General features: G+C 39.3%; 1 protein-coding gene across 2 annotated transcripts; it reads right to left on the reverse strand.

Moving 5' to 3' along the window:
• Positions 1-521: 521 nt before the first annotated feature.
• ICOSLG (inducible T cell costimulator ligand) lies at positions 522-15,536 on the reverse strand. 2 transcript variants are annotated; one of them, XM_087871263.1, is made up of 6 exons: positions 15,160-15,536; positions 13,723-13,763; positions 11,785-12,129; positions 9,598-9,867; positions 7,542-7,694; positions 522-3,595 (listed from the first exon to the last, which is right to left on the reverse strand). In XM_087871263.1, the coding sequence occupies exons 1-6, from the start codon at positions 15,177-15,179 to the stop codon at positions 3,561-3,563; spliced, it is 864 nt and encodes a 287-aa protein (XP_087727389.1). In that variant the 5' UTR covers positions 15,180-15,536; the 3' UTR covers positions 522-3,560. The 2 variants fall into 2 exon arrangements, with proteins under 2 accessions (XP_087727389.1, XP_087727388.1); XM_087871262.1 differs by lacking the exon at positions 522-3,595 and adding an exon at positions 5,512-5,780 and having other exon boundaries at positions 15,160-15,427.
• Positions 15,537-21,170: the final 5,634 nt, after the last annotated feature.

The following is a 21,170-nucleotide window of genomic DNA, read 5'->3' on the forward strand; positions in this document are numbered from 1 at the left end:
TGGCTAGTCTAGTGAAGACAAGGACCAGAGGAGACATAATAGCAGTGTTCCAATACTTGAGGGACTGTTACAGAGAGGAGGGGTTCAACCTATTTTCCAAAATATCTGAAGGCCAGACAAGGAATAATGGATGGAAACTGATCAAGGAGACGTTTGACCTAGAAATGAGACATTTTCTGACAGAACAATCAACCAATGGAACATCTTGCCTTCAGAAGTTATGGGAGCTTCATCACTGGAAGCTTTCAAGAGACTGGACTGCCATGTCAGAAATGGTGTAGGGTCTCTTTCTTGGGCAGGGGGTGGGGCTGGACTAGATGACCTACAATGTCCTTCCCAACTCTGTTATTCTGTTATTTCATTGTGGGCAACACCTCTATCCAGTTGGTTACTATGTAGAGGAATGTCTCTTCAGTCCCTGGTCACTGGTTCTCCATAGCCAATTTATAAACAAGTTTCAGTTGAATATGAAAGGTTTGGTGGAAGAGTAGTTATAACTTCCAAAGCTGCATGAAATTTGCACAATTTAACACATTCCTTTATTTTCCCACAATATTGTACAATCCTTCTCAAAAAGAAGAGAGATTGATTTTCTGTTGTGGTTTACATTTTGCAACAATAATGGTTTCTCTTTTTTCCCTGAATTCCCCTTTCTTCCCCCTTAAGTTTCTTTCTCATGATCACATTGTGATTATTTCACTGTGGGTAGGAAAGCATACCACTTCTGTAGTGGTGTGAGATTTTCTGATAGATATGGGTCTTGCAAATTATTCTCAGGGGAAAGTTGTTTGCAGAAATTCCATAAAGAGAGACACCAAGAATATTTTTGTCTAATTAAAACTATGATTTTCAAATAATAGAATCTTGTCCCCATTAACACATTTTTAAAAAGTTGATAATTCGCAGAGCAAACAAATTGATTATATTTGGAAAATTTAATATTTTAAGTCACTGTTGATTATTCTAAGTAACATGGATTTGGGCATGTTGATTTGGGTATTATCTCTTTCACAATTGCAATCTTATAAGAAGTATAGCAAACAGGTATAAGAATTATAAGATTATAGCAACCACAGGTATACTCTTTTATCTCAATACAGTCTCAATAGCTTATTTTGAAGTTCTTACAGCCCTGACACTTGATCCAATTTTCTTCCTCCTAGTGTAATTCCTACCGTAAAATGTTAGGTAACATTTTGGTAAAATCCTTGACATCAAGCTTATCTCTTCAGGGGTACACTCATGCAATTTTGGCAACTAGAAGTGGTTTGCCACTACTTTTTTTCAAGACTTCTTGATCACCTGGGAATCTTTAATTCCCAGGTGATCTCCCATCCAAGTAGTAACCAAGGTTCATAGGTTTTGAATTCAGAAAAAGTCAGCCAAGTGTGCCACATACTGACACGCTAATGATATAATATTGTCCTAAAGCCAGAGTCAGAATGTTTTCAGTTTTCACTCTAGTGATGTTCTTGTCAGGGTTCCGACTGATGTCCTAATTAAATCATGAGCCTTGAGCCAAGCTTCAAAAGAAATCCAGTTATTTATTAGGAGCTTCATGTCAGCAGGTTGCAAGTGAAGCCAACTCTGACCTTAATTTACATACCGGCTCTGATGTTCCCCCCCCCCAAGGTGTGTCATCAATCACATTCTCCAATGAAGCACAGCCACTGTTGGTAAGCACGGAGATTGCCTTGACAGAGAGATGGCTGGAATGTGCTTTTGTTTTGACTGAAGTGCTCCCTCACTGCAGCTGCAAAGTTCGTTTTCCCATCCCCCTTGCCTATGGCAACTTGACAACAGGCCAGTGATGCGTTGCGAGTTGACATTTCTTTTTAATTTCCAAAATCTGCAAATAATGCTGAATAATTTCTAATCATTCTTCATGACAGTGCTCAGCTGTATGGTGTGCCTGTTTCAGGACAGTCTTGTTTGAGAAAGCACCAAGGCATCATCTGCGTACACAATAAATGTCTATGGAGATTCAATCTAGGTCTCAATCATCAGAGACTCTAGCATTATTAATGTAAGTGAGTAAGAAATTCAGAATGGGCACCCACCAATTTAAGTTGTTTCAAATAGCCTCTGCTGAAATAAAATCATATCCTGGAGCTTGTTTGGTTTCAACTGTGCAATCACTTTTGTAATTTTATAGCCTGAGGAGGGGAGGAAGGAAACAGATAAAACTTCATGGTCTAATTCCCTCTTTGGTGGGGTAATTCTTCCTGGATGTACAGCAATGAAATCATCTTCCCAAACTGAAGTGGGATTGAAAGATGAAATTTGTATATTAGGGGAAGCAGATTGAAGAGTTATACATTCCTAGAATAAAGCTGAATTCTTAGAATGAGCAACAAAAATTACTTGAATCCAAGACTATCAGAGATACAAGATTGCCTCTTCTTTGTCTACAATAACTGTTTATATTTCCTCTTGAAGAGAAGCAGGTCCTAAGCAGGTCCTGAGTAGGAGAGGATCCTTTTTTATATTCCTTTAAAGCAGGAAATTAGTTGTTTCTTGGCTGTGTGGCCCATATTATCAAGCCAAGGTTAGTTAAGAGTGCTGATTCTTGTTATCACTAGATGGACTAGTAGAGAGAATTGGCTGAAAAAATTAAACTAAATGAATGTAAAATGGCAAAGTTTGATGGGGGACCTATCATCTAGAACAGAGGTCTCCAACCTGTGGCCTGTGGCCACTGCCAGGCCGTGGCCTGTTTGCAACTGGGCTGTGTGAGTGGTGGGCACACGCACAGCCTATGTCATGCAAGCAGAGTATGCCAGCACTTGCAGCCCCCAATGTGCACTGGCACTCGTAGTCCCCTTGTGCTTGCGGCATGCGCTGACGCTCGCAGCCCCCCCTCATGCTTGCAGCAGGTGCATGCATGCACGTATGCCCCTTGCACAAAACCATTCCTCCCCCCCCATGCCTGGCTGCCAACCCGAAAAGGTTAGGGAACACATAGTGGAAGTGGCTCATTGAGAGAGAATATTCAAAACGGGGACCCCAAAAGCAGTTTGTTGGGACAATAATCACCCTTGGGATGATACAATATGGAACTGGAGAATTGAGAAACATAGATTTCTTGAAATGGCAATGTAGTCAATCAGATACGGCCAACTCAATGAGAGAACTCTGCCAAATAATTGGTAACAGTGGTGCCATTTATATGTTTGTAGCGCATGTAAGGCCATGAAATCTCCAATATGGTCTTTAAATTCTCTAATTAGGAGGGGCATCCAATGAGCATAAGGAAGCAAAGTTTGGACCTTATGCTGCGAAAGCTGAAATTGCCCACTGTTGACTCAGAACAGTAACAGCTTACAACCATCACAAAATATAGGGATCCAAAAACCTTATTTAGAAGGTTGCCTTTATCTCCAACCCATAGTAGACACAGCTGAAAGTTGACTTCAGTTGATTTTCAGCCGAATTTCATTAGAACTTTGTTATTTGCAGGGAACGTTCAGTTTTTAGTTTCATAAAGCACACTATGTCCAATATGTGAAGGAATTCGTCAAGGTTGGGCTCCAGTGTCATCTGACTTGTTCCCAGGGAAGCTATGGCCCTTGGAAATTTACCACTTCCACAGGAGCTTCAAAAGTAAAATAAAACACATACACATATATATGCAGTATATAGGAAAAAAGAGAACTGCTTATTTCTGATATTCACTTAGTGGAGCATGTAACCTTTTCAGCCCCCAAAATGACACACCAGCATCAACATACTTAAACTGTCTTTTATCCATCTCATGATATAAAGTCTTCTGTGGAAATAAGTTAAAGCAATTAAACCCCCCCCCCCAAGATTGTTGCAAAGGGAAGACTGTAATGTTCATTTGTTTATGCAATTTCTATAGCCACCCAACTCAACCAAGTGACTCTGTGACTTACAGTTCTAAACTGTTCCTAAATATCAACACAGAATGTTGGATGCTCTGGTTATGGAGTAAAATGTCTTCACAATCATTGTTTTATTCAGAAAGACAACTTTTCCAAAAATCAACAACTGCAACAATGTGAGATTGACAAGGAATATATATAGTGGGCCATACTGAAGCTCCTGAAAAGCTTCATGCTGCCCATTTGGTCAGGAGTTGTACATTTATTTTTTAATTGGATCAAAATATATTTCCACTTTTAAAGACTCTAGCTGGCTTTTCTATAGGTATCATGCTTCCAAGACCGAGTGGCTGTGGCTTCCGGTGTCCCGATATAGCCAGCTGGTGCTAACGCTGGCTATTGGGGACGAATCATTGGCCCCCACGGAGAGGACTCGCAACTTGGGCGTCCTCCTGGATACACGGCTGTCTTTGGAAGAGCATATGACAGCCGTGGCCAGGGGGGCTTTTCATCAGGTCCGCCTAATTCGCCAGTTGCGGCCCTTTCTGGATTGGGACTCCTTACGCACAGTCACTCAGGCGCTCGTCACTTCCCGCCTGAACTACTGCAATGCTCTCTACATGGGCTCCCCTTGAGGAGCACCCGGAGGCTCCAACTGGTGCAGAATGCGGCCACACGGGGGATTATGGGAGCAAGAGGACGCTCCCATGCGATGCCTCTCCTGTGCAAGCTGCATTGGCTTCCAGTGGTCTTCTGGGTGCGCTTCAAGGTGTTGGTCACCACTTTTAAAGTGCTCCATGGCATCGGACTTGGGTATTTGTGAGACCGCCTTCTGCCGCCGATAGCCTCCCACCGACCAGTACACTCCCACAGAGAGGGACTCCTCAGGGTGCCGTCAGCCAGGCAATGTCGGCTGGCGACCCCCAGGGTGAGGGCCTTCTCTGTGGCAGCACCTGCCCTCTGGAACAATTTGCCCCCAGAGATACGAAGGATACCAGATCTCCGGGCCTTTTGCCGTGCCCTAAAAACTTTTCTTTTCCATCAAGCAGGGCTGGCATGAAACCCCCCCCCCCTTTTTTTAGCTCTTTTTAGCTTTTTAAGTGTAAATTGGGTTTTAAATTGGATTGTTTTAAATTGTGGGCCAAAGCTGTATAATTCTTTTAATTGATTTTAAATTTTGTATTGGTATGTTTTTTATCCTTGGCTGTGCACCGCCCTGAGTCCAATAGGAGAACGGCGGTATATAAATTGAAGAAATAATAATAATAATAATAATAATAATAATAATAATAATAATAATAATAATAATAATAATAATAATAATAATAATAATAATAATTGTCAGGATCCAACATAAAGATGGGGCTCAGAGTTTAGCTAGTTTTTGTCTGGTGCTTCTTTGGTCAATGATGATATGATGTGAGTAGTATTAAATACAATGAGACTATTACAAGAGGATGTTGAAATGAATTGTGGCTAATAGATGCAAGAAAACAGATATAACCAAGAATTCAGAATCAGAATCAGAATAGAGCTGGAAGGGGCCTTGGAGGTCTTCTTGTCCAGCCCCCTGCTCAAGCAGGAGCATTTCAGACAAGTGACTGTCCAGTCTCTTCTTAAAAACCTTCAGTGATGAAGTGCCCACAACGTCTGAAGGCAAGCTGTTCCACTGGTTAATTGTCCTCACCGTTAGGAAGTTTCTCCTTAATTCCAGGTTGCCTCTCTCCTTGATTAGTTTCCATCCAGTTTCTTGCCTAGCCTTCAGGTGCTTTGGAAAATAAATTGACCCCCTCCTCTTTGTGGCAGCCTCTCAAATACTGGAATACTGTGTCCCCCCCCCCCAGTCCTTCTTTTTTCTAAAAAGATCAGTAGTTTGACAATGGAGGTAGTAGAATTGCAGAAGGAAAGAATGATGAACTGCAAATGCGAAAAACACTTCAGAAGAAAAGGAGAAGAAAACGATTAGGCAGTAATTCCAATGTCAATCATGCTTAGTCATGTTATGGAGCTCCTCATTAAGAAAACAGGCAGGTTATAGAAAAGTAGCAACACATGCATGTACCTTTGGAGCCATAGTAGCTCCAAAGCGATGCTGCCGTTTCACAATGGGCAGGAAAAAAAGTTGAAGCACAGGATCAAGGAGGGAAAGTGATCCATTTGAGCCAGCCTGGGGGTGGGAGTTGAATTCTGGAATATGGAAATGATCTGACCAAGTGAAGTTGTGAGTCATCAGCTGGGAATGGGGGCAATGAACCCATGAGCTCCCGTAGTAGAGGAAGTGGTTGGAATATGTTGGAGTGTTGATGTTACTCAGAAGTAGAAGGAAATGTGGAAGAGCTGGTGGGTAGATATAACCCACAAGGGAGAAGCAGGGAGTGGTAGGTGGACCTTCCACCAGCAAACAGAACAGAAGCAGGGGAGTTAACCACAATTCCAGGATAAATCTAGGGCAAGAAGGTTCAGGGAACACTGGGAAATCGAATACTGTAGGTGGGGGTGATTTGTTTCTTGTTGTCTTAATTGCTATAGAGGAAAATAGAACGGCCAGCAAATTGATGTAGATTCCTACTGGGCAAGCCCTCCTTACAGGTTGGATTGCTGGCAGCCACAGCCTCAGGCTGTTACTGGCTAAAGGGAAGCTTCTACAAACAGGAAGTCCTCTATACATGACATAGAGGCAGTGAGACATCAGGGCTGGGAAGATACGGACAGTTGTGCTATTGCTGATGTTTGCATATAAATGTTTTAAGGAGTCAGAACTATATAGAGAAGATAGAGTTGATGGTGGTATATATTATATTAGTCCCATCAGGACCAATATAATTGTGGGTTTCAGTTTCCATGCTCTGGGTATGGAATCCAGTGCGGTCTAGATTGTAGGGCCTCCCTGGCCTGTTCCAGGTTATTTCAACCACACCCGTGTTGACAGTCATATGTTAAACCTAGTACTTTCCTCAAGACAAATGGTATATGGTTTTAAAGTGGAGAACATTATTATGAATCTTTTGCTGTGATCAGATCACTTCCTGGTCAATAGGTATTCATCCTACAATTACACTTGTGTCATTCCTACCAGACACACAGGAAATACATTTTGTTCAGATATAGTTCAGATAAATCCAGCATTTTACTTTTTATTTCCTGTTGTGACAATTTTTTAAAAGTTGCCTTTGTATCCAATCTGCACAGAAAGTTAAGATGAAAGCAGACTGGGATGGAAGTAAACTTCCCATTGAGGAGTTAGATTCTGAAGTTGCTCCCTATGTTGAACATTTAAGATCAAAGTGAAGCACACATTAGGTATGATCCTTTTAGCTCTCTGATCAGTGGTATCCACAGGCCTTGCTTTCAGTATTCTCAATAAAGCAGTATTGTGATGGCATGTTGCAAACTTTGCCCCCTCAACAAACTGTGTGTGATGTCAAAACACATTAAAAAGGAACAGGGTCTGTAACTCAATGCCATGTCATTACTTTTATCTTGATCCCAACCCCCTTGCCACCTCCCTTCCTATGGAGGTACTGCCTCTGTCTTAATCTTTTCCTAAACTTCAGACTGCTATCTGCATGGACAGCTAAACAGGCAATGGTTTTCACTTTTGCAAGCCCTCTCATGCAAAACAAATGGCAAAACAAATGGAAAGCTGCATGATCGTCTAAACATAATTTTGTAAAAATTTATGTACTGCTTACTTACCAGTATATGTTGTTCGAGGAGAATGCTTACATATTTTCCAGCTTATGCATGCAATAAAAAGTATGAGAACAGCAATAGGAATGCTGAAGGCTACAGCTCTTTCATGATATTTGTTATAAATTATAGGGCTGTTTGTTGAATTCTTTAAATCAACTGAATAAGAACAATAATAAGGAAGATAGGGAGAAAAGAAAAAAAATCCTTGAACATTATTGGTTTACAGTTACCACACACTAAATAGGTTTTAAAAGTAGCAACGTTAAATTAAGAATCATTCAAGAATTTTCTATCCATATCTAAACTAGTACCCCAGTGGAATTCTTGCTTCCCCAACATGGGATCAGATCAGAAACTGTTTTTAAAAATTCCAAACAGCAAATTTTAAAATAATTCACCAAATAACAGGGCTAATAAATCCTGAGTACCCAACATGGCTAACAATATTTCCTTTGATGCTTGCTGGGCATATCATTGTCATTAAAATAATAAACTTTAAAAAATGTTTAAAAGCGGCATTACCCCATTGCAAAAGAAAGCACCAACTCTTTAAGTCTCACATAACCCCAGGGGCATTTTTTTGAACATAAAAGTGATGGCAGCTGCAGCCTGGTGTGTCCATCTGCTTATCATCTTTAGCATTCAGAGGGAAAGACAAGGAGTAACTTCATCAATTTACCTTCTAATTATCTTTTTTTGTGTGACTGGCCATGCAGTTCATGGCAGTTATTTTCTGAAAGTACTCATGGCATGTTCTTAAATCCCAAATTTATTAGCCCAGTAAATTTGGGAATCCCACCCTACATTGTGTATAACACCTCTTCAAAGCCAGTATATAAATACCTGAATCATATGAGGCAAGTATACTGTTAAGATATCAATTATTAAGAGCCTTACCTGCTACTTATTCTATTTTGCTTATAGCTGATAATGGCACTTAATAATTGATTATCCCTTTCCCACATCATCTGTTATCTCTCCAATCCTAATCTTTTACTGAAATTGCTATGTCAGCACATTGGAAAATAGATGGGGTGTTGGGCAGAATATATCCTGAAACCAACTTCCTAAGTAAAAAAGAAACTGAAGTGCTAGAAATGCTGAAAAAAATCAGATGGCAGTAGGAAAAGTGATAGATATGAGAAAAGAAGGAAGGATAAAAGAATCTGGATGCCTCCAGATGAAGTCCTCATTCTACCATTCAAAAGAACCAAGTCTTATTGAGAAAACATAATAGAGAAAGAGGACTGCATCCTTGGGATGCTTCATACAATTCCATGTATCAGGTGAGGAAAAACCTCAATTTGGAAATCCCTTATATTGCAAGAGGATCACAAGGACAAGACAGGCAGTGTCCTACTTTCAGGAAGGAAATAGGCAAGGAAGCTTTGGAGACTTGTGTTGGGGAGAGAAATGGAAGTGCAGAATTCCCTGTTATAGCCATGAGGGCAGCTCCAGTAACTTAGATAATGCAAGAAGGAGAATTGTTATCCCAGCACAACTGCCAAAGCACTCTGGCATTCTGAACAGGAAGGAAAAGCCATGAGACTGCAGTTTGACAGCAGGCAAGTTTCACCTTCTGAATTAACTAAGCCACCCAATTACAAAATATTAATTGAATTGTCTTTTTATTCTTTCCAACCCAAATGAATGTTGAGACAAATTTATGTCAGAGGACTTGGGATTCTTGTCTTTCAGCAGGATAACTTTCCACAAACTGAACAGAATAGAATAAAATTTGGTGTCAGGAAGAAAAGCTGGTAAAAGAACAATTATATTAAAGATAGGCTAGATCAGGTCAGACTATGGAGAATGTTCCAGAAAAATGCATCCTTAAGAAAGAGACAACTGGACAGTAATTTGGAATGTAGCCTTTCCCCTACTCTGAACTCTCTTCCATCTTCTAAATCTCATGATTTAGATCAGAGCCTTTACTGAATGGTTGGAAAGACTTTCAGAAGCCAGATTTGGCATGTTTTCCTATTTTGCTTAATATATACAGAAGTATATTGCCACATCAATTCTACAAATAAGACATAAACTATAAGTAAAAACTTACTTGTGGTAGTAATATTTTGATGCAGTTGCTTATGTTCAATTGTACACCCTAACTTTATATCAGAAGCTACTTTCATCTTCAATGTACTGAATACACTGAAAGACCCATCAAGCTCTTTGGTGAACTGCACAGTTATGTTCATGGTGCTGTTGTCCATTTCATTTATCCAATAAAGCTTTTGTTCTGGATAGCCATGGCTTGAATTGCACATAAACATTATTTCTTCTCCGAGCTGCACAGGACCTGTTATTACTGGTTTGCTGTAATTTGCTGGAAAAAAAAGAAAAAGAAGAGCAGTATAATTTTACAGCCATATTTCCCCACAATTTTATCTGCCACTTTCTAAGAAGGTATAAGATTGGAGATAAATCTTTTTAGAACTAGATAATATAACAATTTATATACTCCTTCGTCAGTAGATTATACTGCCAACATCTTAGTAGGAATACAGTATTCTCTGGAACTTTATAAGAAAGTCTGTCAGATTAACCCCTTTAATTCTTTGTGGTCAAATGTACCAAACAGCACACAGTTGGGTTTGATATCTCACATCCATTTCCAAGGCATAATCCACAATGGCACATCTAGCATAAGTATATAATATAGAGTACAACATTAAAAGATGCATTCAGTGGTGAAATGTACTTACCTTCGCTACCGGTTCAGGAATGTGAGCATGCATGCCTCTTCTGCGTGTGCGTGCCTCTTCTGTGCATGCGCAGAGCCTTCTGCGCATGCACAGAGGGTCAAAAATGGGATGTAATGACATCCTGGCGGGTGGGCGGAGCCTCCCACTGCCGGTGTTACTGGTTCGTGTGAACCAGATAGAACCGTCTGGATTTCACCGCTGGATGCATTCCCATATTTTCAGTGCCTCATCAATGAGTTTGGAGGAAAAGGAATTAAGTATGTGATGCCCAAGAATTCTGTTTAAATTGTAGTAAAAGGCAGTAGGCATTATATAGCTAATTTAAGTGGATATTTGAGATTGCCTGCATCATTGTTGTTCATGTTATCCTCAAGCCATCCAATTGCAGACAACTTTAAATTATTCAGCAAGGAATACACTGATGAAATAAACTTTGGCTAAGAGTGAATAATCTGCTGTACACAGCCATAGGTACAGGATACTTTCTAAGCACATGCATCTCTCCATAAGCACAAGTGTTTCCAATTCATACAGTTACCAGGAGGACGGAATTGATGTGGTGAGGAAGTGAATTGTCTTCATGTCTACCTGCTGCCATCCAGTCTAAATTAGCATTTAAGACTTTTGAACATTTTTCCTTCATTGACAAATACTAAAGTTTAACAAATATTGACGTTTTGCAAAACAGTTCTGGAAATTGAAAAGAAGACAGGCACTTAACCCACACACAATGGCACTCTTTTTCATAGCAAAGTTTTGTTTAATGTTATAGTACCATTCAAACAAATAATTTGTGCTTATTCCTACTAAATAGTGGCCTTTGCTATTGTGCATTTACATGTTTATCTGTTGTTTCAGTATGTACTTTATCTCCCTTCTTTAGTCATACAGGAATTAACTTAATTATCTTTGTTTTATTAATTTATTAATACATTTATTAGTTTAAATTTAATTTATTAATTTCTTTAGGCAGTTTTGTACTTTCATTTTCTGCTTGCTCATAGTCTTTTCAACACCGGAGTCAATGAAGAAAATACAGAAAAATAATTTCATTGAGCTTTTAGGAAAACCAGCACCCTATTCACTCTTCTTTATACTAACATCTGATTTTTCCTTTTCAACTCTGCATATATCATTTCACCAATCAGTCTGTTTTGCAGATCTCCCTTTTGGATTTTTCTGGGTTTTCCATCTCACATTCCCCCTTCTTTTAAGAATTGTCTCTCCAGCTTTGAACCTGCTCTCTTCCAGCAGCTTCAGTCTATACTACTTGGTTTATCTGGCACAAAGATAAAAACAACCAATAACCGTTTCTGCTTAACAGATCTGCCCCTTCTAAATCTTCCCTAATTTATAGATCTAAATCTAAAAATGTGCACAAGAAATTTCCTACCATCTATCCAATTCTTCTTATGGACTGGCAAGCTGAGGAAAAATTATCTTTGAGAGCAAATTTCAACCCAATCTTTATCATAATAACTTATCTGGCCATCAAAACAACACTTCATAAGTATTTGCTAAGAAGAATAAGTCCTTACCTGCCACTTTGAGCGATATGGATTCATTATGAATGAGTTTAAACTTTCCATTTATTTTTTTCTGTATTATGCACTCATAGATAAATTCATCTGCTATCCTGATGTTTGACAACTGCAAAGAAGCACTGCCTTGTTTTGGCTCATTTAATAGAGTCCGTCGTTTGAATTCTTCACACTGGTCCTCTTCCATATTTTCATTAGGAAAATAACCAGCTACAAAGCATGAAAACCTGTCTTTTATTTGCCATAATATTCGATTCCTATTGTAGTTTAAGGATTCTTCTTCTGGATAAGAGCATTGCAATTCAATACTGCTTCCTATTATGCCAATCACTTCTGTTTCAGCTATCAAAGAAAGAAAATACAAAAAATGCATTGCATCATATAATCTACTTTCCATTTTCACAAAGTTAAAATTAAAATCACTGTTCCAGATTCAGCTTTGTGTTTGATTCTCTTCACTCCTGAAATTCTTATTTATTCTTCAGAAGTACATGGGACTGCCTTTGAAGAGCGTTCAGAAGCTTCAACTGTATTCAACACATGAGCTGCATTGGCTGCTGGTGTTCTTCATGCTTGGCACTGGGTTACCTAGGGCAGGGCACCCAACCCCTGGGCTATAGCCCACTACCGAGCAGTGGCCTATTCAGAACTGGGCTGTGCAAGAGACAGGCTGGCATGCATGCACACCTATGGCTCAACTGGTGTGAGCAGCGGGCCGGCGTGCACACACGTGCACAACTCAACTTGCAGTTGAGCTGTGTGTACATGCATGTGTGTGCCAGCCTACCACTCGCATGAGTTCAGTTGCGCGTATGTGCCAGCCTGCCTCTTGCACAGCCCAGTTCTCTCTCCCCCCCCAGCCAGGCCGCAAAGGTTGGGGACCGCTGACCTAGGGGACCTTCTTCTCTCATCCAATTCAGTCCGGCAGGTTGGGCATGTTATGGGTCCAATGAGTCAAGCAATGTTGGCTGCCAGGGATGTAAGAAGTGGCTTCTCCTGCTCCTGCCCTTCAGAGATTAGAATGATCCCAACCCTGTTGGCCTTTCATAAGGCCGTCATGATCCAGCCTGATGCCTGGGGTCCTGAGTGTGGGGGCCCAAGTATGCTAAGCGCAACAGTTTTACTTGATGATCATATATATTTATTTTATATTGAGACATTTGTTGAGATGGGTGGCTATAGAAATTAAATAAATAATAAACAAAATAAAGTAAAGGTCACTGGGCTCCTGTGTTTAAATTTGTACTGAAACTTTATTTGTTCTGCATATTTCTGTACAGATTTGTTATGCAGCTGATTATAAGCAATGGATGTGACAATGCATTTGTGTGCATTCTCTTTATTCAGTGTTTACAGTTCATACTGAAAAACCGACTAATTTATTTGCTTAAATGGCCATCTGTCTTCCAGTAGTGAATTTGGGCAGCTAATAATTTAAAATATCAACAGAAAACATACACAACTGAGGAAAACACAATGACAAATTTAAAGGAAGAATGGACTTGTCTGAATTCTTAATAAGAAACCTCCCTGTTGGCCTCTATTCCTCTTTATCATACCTTTTCTATCAACGATCTTTCAACTAATATAATTTCAGTTGAATCTAATGGAAATACAATTCCATCTAATACCTGGTCAGTGCTTGTCTTAGTTCTGTCATTACCACAGAAACTAAGCTTAATATCTATATCGGGGTTTGATTATTTAAGGAAAAATCCCTGAGAATATCAGTATTTTATTGAAAAATATTTAAGAGTAAGGGAAAGTTAATTTAATAGTTCAACTGCATTTAGAATACAGGCAAACACATTAAAAAATCCTTGCCTTTGTATAATTTGCCCTGAAGTCAAAATAGCTGTGATCATTTCCATTAACATATACAGTTTTTAAAAACATGCTTTATACTTGAATAAATCTAACATTATAATAACTTACCAGATCTCCAAACCCAAAGAAACAAGACCAAAAGTCCAAAGCTAAAATAAAATATTAAAAATATTAAAAATTAGAATGTATAATTTAAAAAATTCCAGAAACTATTGAGGAAAATGTATAATAAGATTTAGCATAAACCATATAATAAATTAATAGTAGGAATAAGACGTGAACCGAGTTCATTATTTTCACTATTTTATTTTTTCTGTATTTATTAATCATAATTGTATGCTGCCATAATAAAATATGATCTTGGCAGCTTATATTACTATATACATACATATCTAAACAGCCCATTCAAAAATAAAAACAGAACACTATAAGAAGAGAAAGAAAAAAACAGTAGTATCAAATCAGGGAAAGGCTGATAAAGTATATGTGCTTCATGCATTACCACAAATTGCTTTTGTAAGTCTGAGAAAAGGAAAACACAAGTTCTTAATATACGCAGTATTGTGTATGACATCCTTCTGAAACTACCTTCGTATTTTTATTTTAATATTTTGTCATTTCCCTATACTTAGAGGATCTCTTTTGTCTGTACAATGACTGCTTCCTGGGATTTGGACTGAAAGGTGATTGATGGCTTAAAGTCACCCAATGAAAAGACAAGGAGAGAAAAAAGATTTGCCCTTCCTTGTTCCATATTACAGAACTAAGAATGGCTTTAATGTAATAATTTTAAAGACAGCTTCCAAATAAACAGTGGGGAAAGAAGAGAAAAAGAGAAATTTGATAAATGGAATCAATTGTCCCATAAAATATTTGTTTTTCCTGGATATGTTCAAGTAGAGACTAATCAACTTTAATTTAATCTCTGGATTAAACATTGCTTGGACTCAGTGGATTAAATGAATGTAACCGCTACACCACGTGAACTGTGTGGCTAACCACATGTCACACCAAACCAAAACACCTCACACCAAATCAAAGCACATCATGTAAACAGAAACCAAACGACTGGATACATCGTCGTTTCATTTTACAAGGAAAAAAACCATCCTTCAAAGTTGAGAATTAAAATCACGTCTCAACAAATCCCTTCACGTTAGAAACAGTTACTCAGAAAATGCTAATAATGAAGAAAAAGTGCTTCATTAGCTATCATTTCCAGTCTGGTCTATTTATTCAGAATCAAGTCCTATAAGGTTTATTCTGGCAACTAAGAGTAACTTAATCCACCGTTCAGAATCTGCCTACAAATCCTCTTCTTGGGGTTGCCACTTCACTGCCCCTGAATTCGAGTTCTTGGCAGAAAATATGCAACAGGCACCTCGGTTCCTGCACATTCAGCCGATCGGAAGTTCTTTGATTTGCTAGCCTTCTAAGCTCAGCAAATACTTTTGTTGATTTTACTTATCACATTTTAAACCGACTTTGATACTTGATCGCCCCGTCGCTACTGTATGCTGGAGAGAGACCCCTTCCTCTACTCACCGCTCGCCGGGGGCCACCATGGCAGGGCCGCGTCTGCGAAAGCTGGCCGAAGGCAGGGCGGGGGCTCCTCAGCCACTAGCCAGCGACTCCCACGCAGCCCTCCCAGCACTGGAGCAGCGCAGACCCCCAAACTGCCGCCCGCATTCTCGCCCCTTTCCCTTCAGCCTCGGCACCTCAGAAAAAAAACCAACCCAACCCGGAAACGGCACTTTCATTCTGCCTGTGGCGGGAAGAGACTTCCCAATTCAGGGCGAATGACTATATAGGCTTCGGCCGAGTTAGCATTCTCTTCCCTTGTTCCGGTTTCTGTGACTTGGTACAAACTAAAAACTAAACTAAAACACTTGGTGTTGTAGGTTGGAAGTTCTGCGGGTAATGGGGTGAAATATACGTTACTGCCTTCTACTAGCCTGTTCAAACCCACTTTACAGATTTGTTTCAACTGATTTCTTTCTGCAGATTTTTTCCAATCATATGGATTTCAGCAGGGGTGAAATTCAGCAGGTTCTGACAGGTTCTGGAGAACCGGTAGTGGAAATTTTGAGCAGTTCGGAGAATTCAGAGAACTGGCAAATACCACCTCTGGCTGGCCCCAAAGTGGGGTGGGAATGGAGATTTTGCAATATCCTTCCCCCAGGAGTGGAGAGGAAATGGGGATTTTGCAGTATCCTTCCCCTGGAGTGGGGAGGAAATGGGGATTTTGCAGTATATCCTTCCCCTGGAGTGGGGAGGGGATGGGGATTTTGCAGTATATCCTTCCCCTATCACGCTCACCAAGCCAAGCCCACAGAACTGATAGTAAAAAAAATTAGATTTCACCACTGGATTTCAGGTTGTTTTTCCCTTACTATTTTAACTGATTACATCGGTTCTTCGGACGGGGAAATTGTATGTCAATTTCTAAGAATAAAGATCCAAGCCCTGTGACTTCTGGATTGAGGGCATCCTCTGCACATGTTCAATACTAGATGTAATGTCCTCTTCTTGGGAAGAAAATAATTGTAATTTAAAATTTTCTATAGGAATAAGATCCTGATTTCAACATAAGAGTAACCTGTTTACAGTTGTAAACTAGTCTACTATTAATTACCCAAGATACTATTAGGGAAGGTACAAAAAATAGCTGAACTATTCATGTTTGATTAATATTTTATTTTTATTTTATTTTATTTTGAATTTGTATACCGCCCTTCTCCCTGAGGACTCAGGGTGGTGAATCGCCAAGTAAAAACATCAAATACAAATATTAAAATACAATTAAAAGATATATATAAATTTGGCCCGATTAATTTAAAACGATAAACAAAACAATTAAAAACACTTTAAAAAATTAGGCCAGCCCGGCTTGCTGGAAAAAGAAGGTTTTAAGGGCACGGCGGAAGGCACTGAGGTCTTGGATTCTCCTTATCTCTGGGGGCAACTGATTCCAAAGGGTAAGTGCCCCCACAGAGAAGGCCCTCCCCCTGGGGGTCACCAGCCTACACTGAGGAGGCCCTCTCTGTGGGAGCGAACGGGTCGATGGGAGGTCGTCGGTGGCAGCAGGCGGTCTCGAAGATAGCTAGGTCCTATGCCTAGCTACAATATAAAGTATAAATTGATTTGTGATATTTGAAAAAGCATACTATAGCTAAGATATATAATACTAAGTTTAGATTTAGATAAGATTGGCTCTACGTTTATTATTTGTTAAAACAAAATTAATATAGCTGCCCAACTCATACATAGGTGATTCCAAGTGACTTATCAAATTTTAAAAATCCATTATGTAATAAAAACCCATTAACAACACCACCACCACTGCAACTCTACCCCCACCATCCCATGGTAGCAGCAACACGGTCAAATCAGCCACTTGATCAGCTCCTTTCCATTCATGGTCCCCAGGCCCTCTGACAAAGCCACATTTTTAGGGTCTTTTCAAAAAGCAACAGAGTGCAAGCCAATCGTTCCCCCAATTGTGGGGGAAATGATGTTCATAAAGAAGGGACCACAATCATGAAGGCCTTTTTTCATGGTCCCATCATACCACAGTCCCTAATCGATGAGACCCATAATATGCTCTGCTGTCCTGGTGGGCCAGGTGGATGTAATAGGAGAAGTGATCCTTCAAATATATTGTTATCTTTTAACTGGATTAAGTGGATTGAGACTCAGATATATTACTATCTTGACAATTTCTCACTTGAAGCCTCAGAACCTAAAGCTGGCATTTTTTTTATCCTCCCCAATTTCCAGAACACTGAGAACAAAATAATTAGCATATCTATTTACCAGCAATACTCCAAAGACATTGTTTCCATAGTTTATGGAAAGAGAGAAGTTTAACACATCTCCCTTTTCATGGAATTCGTATCTTGCTTAATTTAGATTACAAGAAAGATTTATTATATTTTAACTGGATGCCAGATTGTGACTTGTTAATTTGAATTCTATTCATAGATAGTAATATCTGTAAAACTGCACATATATCTAATAATTTTTCACTTAATGTTAGAGAAGCTGAGGATGGAAATGTGTGTGGTGCTATGTGATAAAGTATAGTCCTCAACTGACAACAGCTCTTTTAGTGACCATTCAAAGTTACAACAGCACTGGATAAAGTGACGTATGACCATTTTTGAGTTACAATCTTTGCAGTATTCCCATGGTTATATGATTAAAATTCAGATGCTTGGCAACTGGTTCATATTTATGACAGTTGCAGTGTCCCGGGGTAACGTAATCATCTTTTGTGAACTTCTAACAAGCAAAGTCAATGGGGAAGCCAGATTCACTTAATTACCAGGTTACAAACTTTAACAACTTCAATTATTCACTTAACAACTGTGGCAAGAAATGTCGTAAAATGGCAAAACTCACTTAACAAATGCCTCATTTAACAACAGAAATTTTGGGCTCTATTGTGGTCATAAGTTAAGGACTACCTGTACTGCTTTGTGAACCAAGATACTTGGTCTGTAAGATACAAATAGAAATCAATGTCTTCTTAAATAAAAAATTACCCCAAATCCTTTAGTTTTGTTAAATTTCCTTCTTCAGTTTAACAAATCATTGGAATACAAAAGTATTATTTTCTAAATAATCTAGAATAGTGATTGGCAAGTTCTAAAAAAGATTAGAAAAGGTTTCATTAGAAACATGATATGGTAAAATCTTCCCTGTACAGTATCTCTTTTTAAAAAATTAATAAATAAAATTAGTCACAGATGAAGACCCAGGTGTGTTCCAGGTTAATGTTGCAGGATCCAATCTGGGTTGGTCACCGGATCAGAGGTTTTGTCTTCCGAGCTTTCATACTCATGCTGGAGCCCATCTTCAGGGAACTTCTCTCTAGTAGAATGTGTCTGTTTTCTGTGTGGTATTTATAGGGTGTGTTGATGGCTGCCTATTAAGTCATTAGTCATAATGACTTAAAAGCCAACCATCAACACACCCTAATCAACATCTAAAAAGCCACTTACAACAGGCACTATAAATACCACCCACAGAACAGCACACATTCTGCTAGAAAGAAGTTCCCTGAAGGTGGACTCCAACAGGTAGAGTCCGAAAGCTTGAAAGACAAAACTTCTGGTCCCGGTAACCAACCCACATTGGATCCTGCAATAAAATTACTAGTAACTTTAAAAGCGCACATGGCACTAATGTAAAGTGGCCATGAATATCTGGATAGATTTACATTCATGTCCACAAACAAAAACAATACATAAACCTTATATAAAAGCTTGGTAATGATGATAGGTTCTCAGTTTACAATACATTGAAACAATTTGTACTTAGTTTACTTAAAACTTAATATAAGAAAAACACAAAAAGAATAAAATTTTGCTGAATAAGAATAAACAAGAATAAACAATTTGTTCACAGTTCAATATAAAGACTAAAATTTCCATAGTAACTAACATGTACTAAACAACTGCAATAATACTCTAATGCAATTAATATTATAAGATTCATTGTAACTACAGGTAATCATCGACTTACAATAATTCATTTAGTAACCGTTCAAAGTTACAACAGCACTGAAAAAGTGACTTATGACCATTTTTCACACTTACAACCATTGTAGCATCCCCATGGTTACATGATCAAAATTCAGATGCTTGGCAACTGGTTCATATTTATAATGTTGCAGTGTCCTGGGGTCATGTGATCAACGTTTGCAACCTTCTGAGAAGCAAAGTCAATGGAGAAGCCAGATTCACTTTAACAATTTAGAATAACAGAGTTGGAAGAGACCTTGTAGGTCATCTAGTTCAACCCCCTGCTCAAGCAGAAGAGCCTATACCATTTCTGACAAGTGGCTATCCCGTCTCTTCTTGAAAGCTTCCAGTGATGAAGCACCCACAACTTTGGAAGGCAAGCTGTTCCATTGGTTGACTGTTTTCACTGTCTGAAAATTTCTTCTTATTTCTAGGTCAAATGTCTCCTTGATCAGTTTCCATCCATTGTTCCTTGGCTGGCCTTCAGGTGCTTTGGAAAATAGGTTGTCCCCCTCTGTTGCAGCCCCTCAAATATTGGAATACTGCTATCATGTCACCCCTGGTCCTTCTCTTCACTATACTAGCCATGCCCAGTTCTTATAACTGTTCTACATACCTTAGGCTCCAAGCCCCTAATCATCTTTGTTGCTCTTCTCTGCACTCTTTCTAGAGTCTCAACATCTTTTTTATAGTGTGGTGATCAAAACTAGATTCAGTATTCTAGGCGTGGCCTTACTAAGGCTTTATAGAGCTGTACTAGAACTTCACATGATCTTGATTCAATAATCAGTTCTTCTATTAATGCAATTTAGGATTGCATTGGCTTTTTTGACTGTTGCCGCACACTGTTGGCTCACATTTAATTGATTGTCCCCTAGGACTCCAAGATCTTTCTCTTTCTTTCTTGCCTAAGTGTAAGACTACTTTTCTTTATGTTGAATTTCATTTTGTTAGATAGGGCCCCATGTTCAAGTCTGTCGTGATCCATCTGAATCTTGAGCCTATCATCTAGGGTTTTGACTATTCCTGCCAGCTAGTTACAGTTAGTAACTGTAACTACACTTAACAACTGTGGCAAGAAAGGTCATAAAATGGGGTAAAACTCACTTAACAAATATTTCACTTAGCAACATAAACTTTGGGCTCAATTATGGTCATAACTCAAGGACTACATGCATAAACATTCCCATAAATCTCACAGTTACAGACAAGATGAAAAGTTAGTTAATGAACTTAGATTTTTTCCTTTTTTTATAAATGTTGTTTTTCTTTTTCTTTGTTAACCCCAATGGATGGAATAAGGTTTCTTAAAAAGATGCTTTGAATTTGCACAAATATAGCCTCTTCACTAGGTTCCTTTTTCTCATGCACCAGCATTGAGATTGCCCAAAGCTGGTTTTCTTTAGGTCCCATGTAATCAGCGGATTATTATTATTTTTTAAAATTCTCCCTGATTTCCTGGATTATAGCTTCATAAAGAAAAAAGTTGTGATAACGATCTAGAATTAGTTATAGTCATCATAACTCCTCACCCCAAGAACTCAGCTGAGACTTGAGCAGGCAATTTACTGACCACCTACCCATCTATTCTTAGGTTATGGGCTGTACAAGAAAGCTGGGCTAGATTTGACCCATGAGCTTTTTTGCTTTCTAAGGATTGTACACAACACATGATAACCCAGGGGCCCAACCCCAGCCCACTACTGGGCCTTGATTCTTGTGGAATCTGGCCATGGAAGTGGTGGGTGAGTGCGGCAGTGGTGGGGTTCGGTCCGGTTCGGTCTGGTTCTTGCAAACCGGTAGTAACAGTGGTGGGAGGCTCTGCCCACCCACCCCAACATCATCATGAATGATCTGCGCATGCACAGAAGCTTCTGCGTGTGCACGCTCCCATTGCGAACCGGTAGCGGAGGTAAGTAGAACCCACCCCTGGAGTGCGCGTATATACATCCCCGTTTATGCGAGCAATGGGCAAGCACATGTGCACTGCTCCATTTGTGTGAGCAGTGGGCGCAGGTGCCCACTGCT

This window comes from Pantherophis guttatus, chromosome 5 (assembly GCF_059756535.1).
Source record: "Pantherophis guttatus breed Tessera chromosome 5, ASM5975653v1, whole genome shotgun sequence".
NCBI lineage: Eukaryota > Metazoa > Chordata > Lepidosauria > Squamata > Colubridae > Pantherophis > Pantherophis guttatus.

What these genes read in the sequence shown, in the direction of transcription:
- ICOSLG (XM_087871262.1), bottom strand. Translation starts at nt 15,179, where the DNA reads ATGGTGGCCCCCGGCGAGCG. An exon ending in TCAAAATATTACTACCACAA is followed by an intron (nt 7,695 to 9,597) that starts GTAAGTTTTTAC and finishes GTTCTTATTCAG; the next exon opens with TTGATTTAAAGAATTCAACA. An exon ending in TCCTCGAACAACATATACTG is followed by an intron (nt 5,781 to 7,541) that starts GTAAGTAAGCAG and finishes TTTCTTCTGAAG; the next exon opens with TGTTTTTCGCATTTGCAGTT.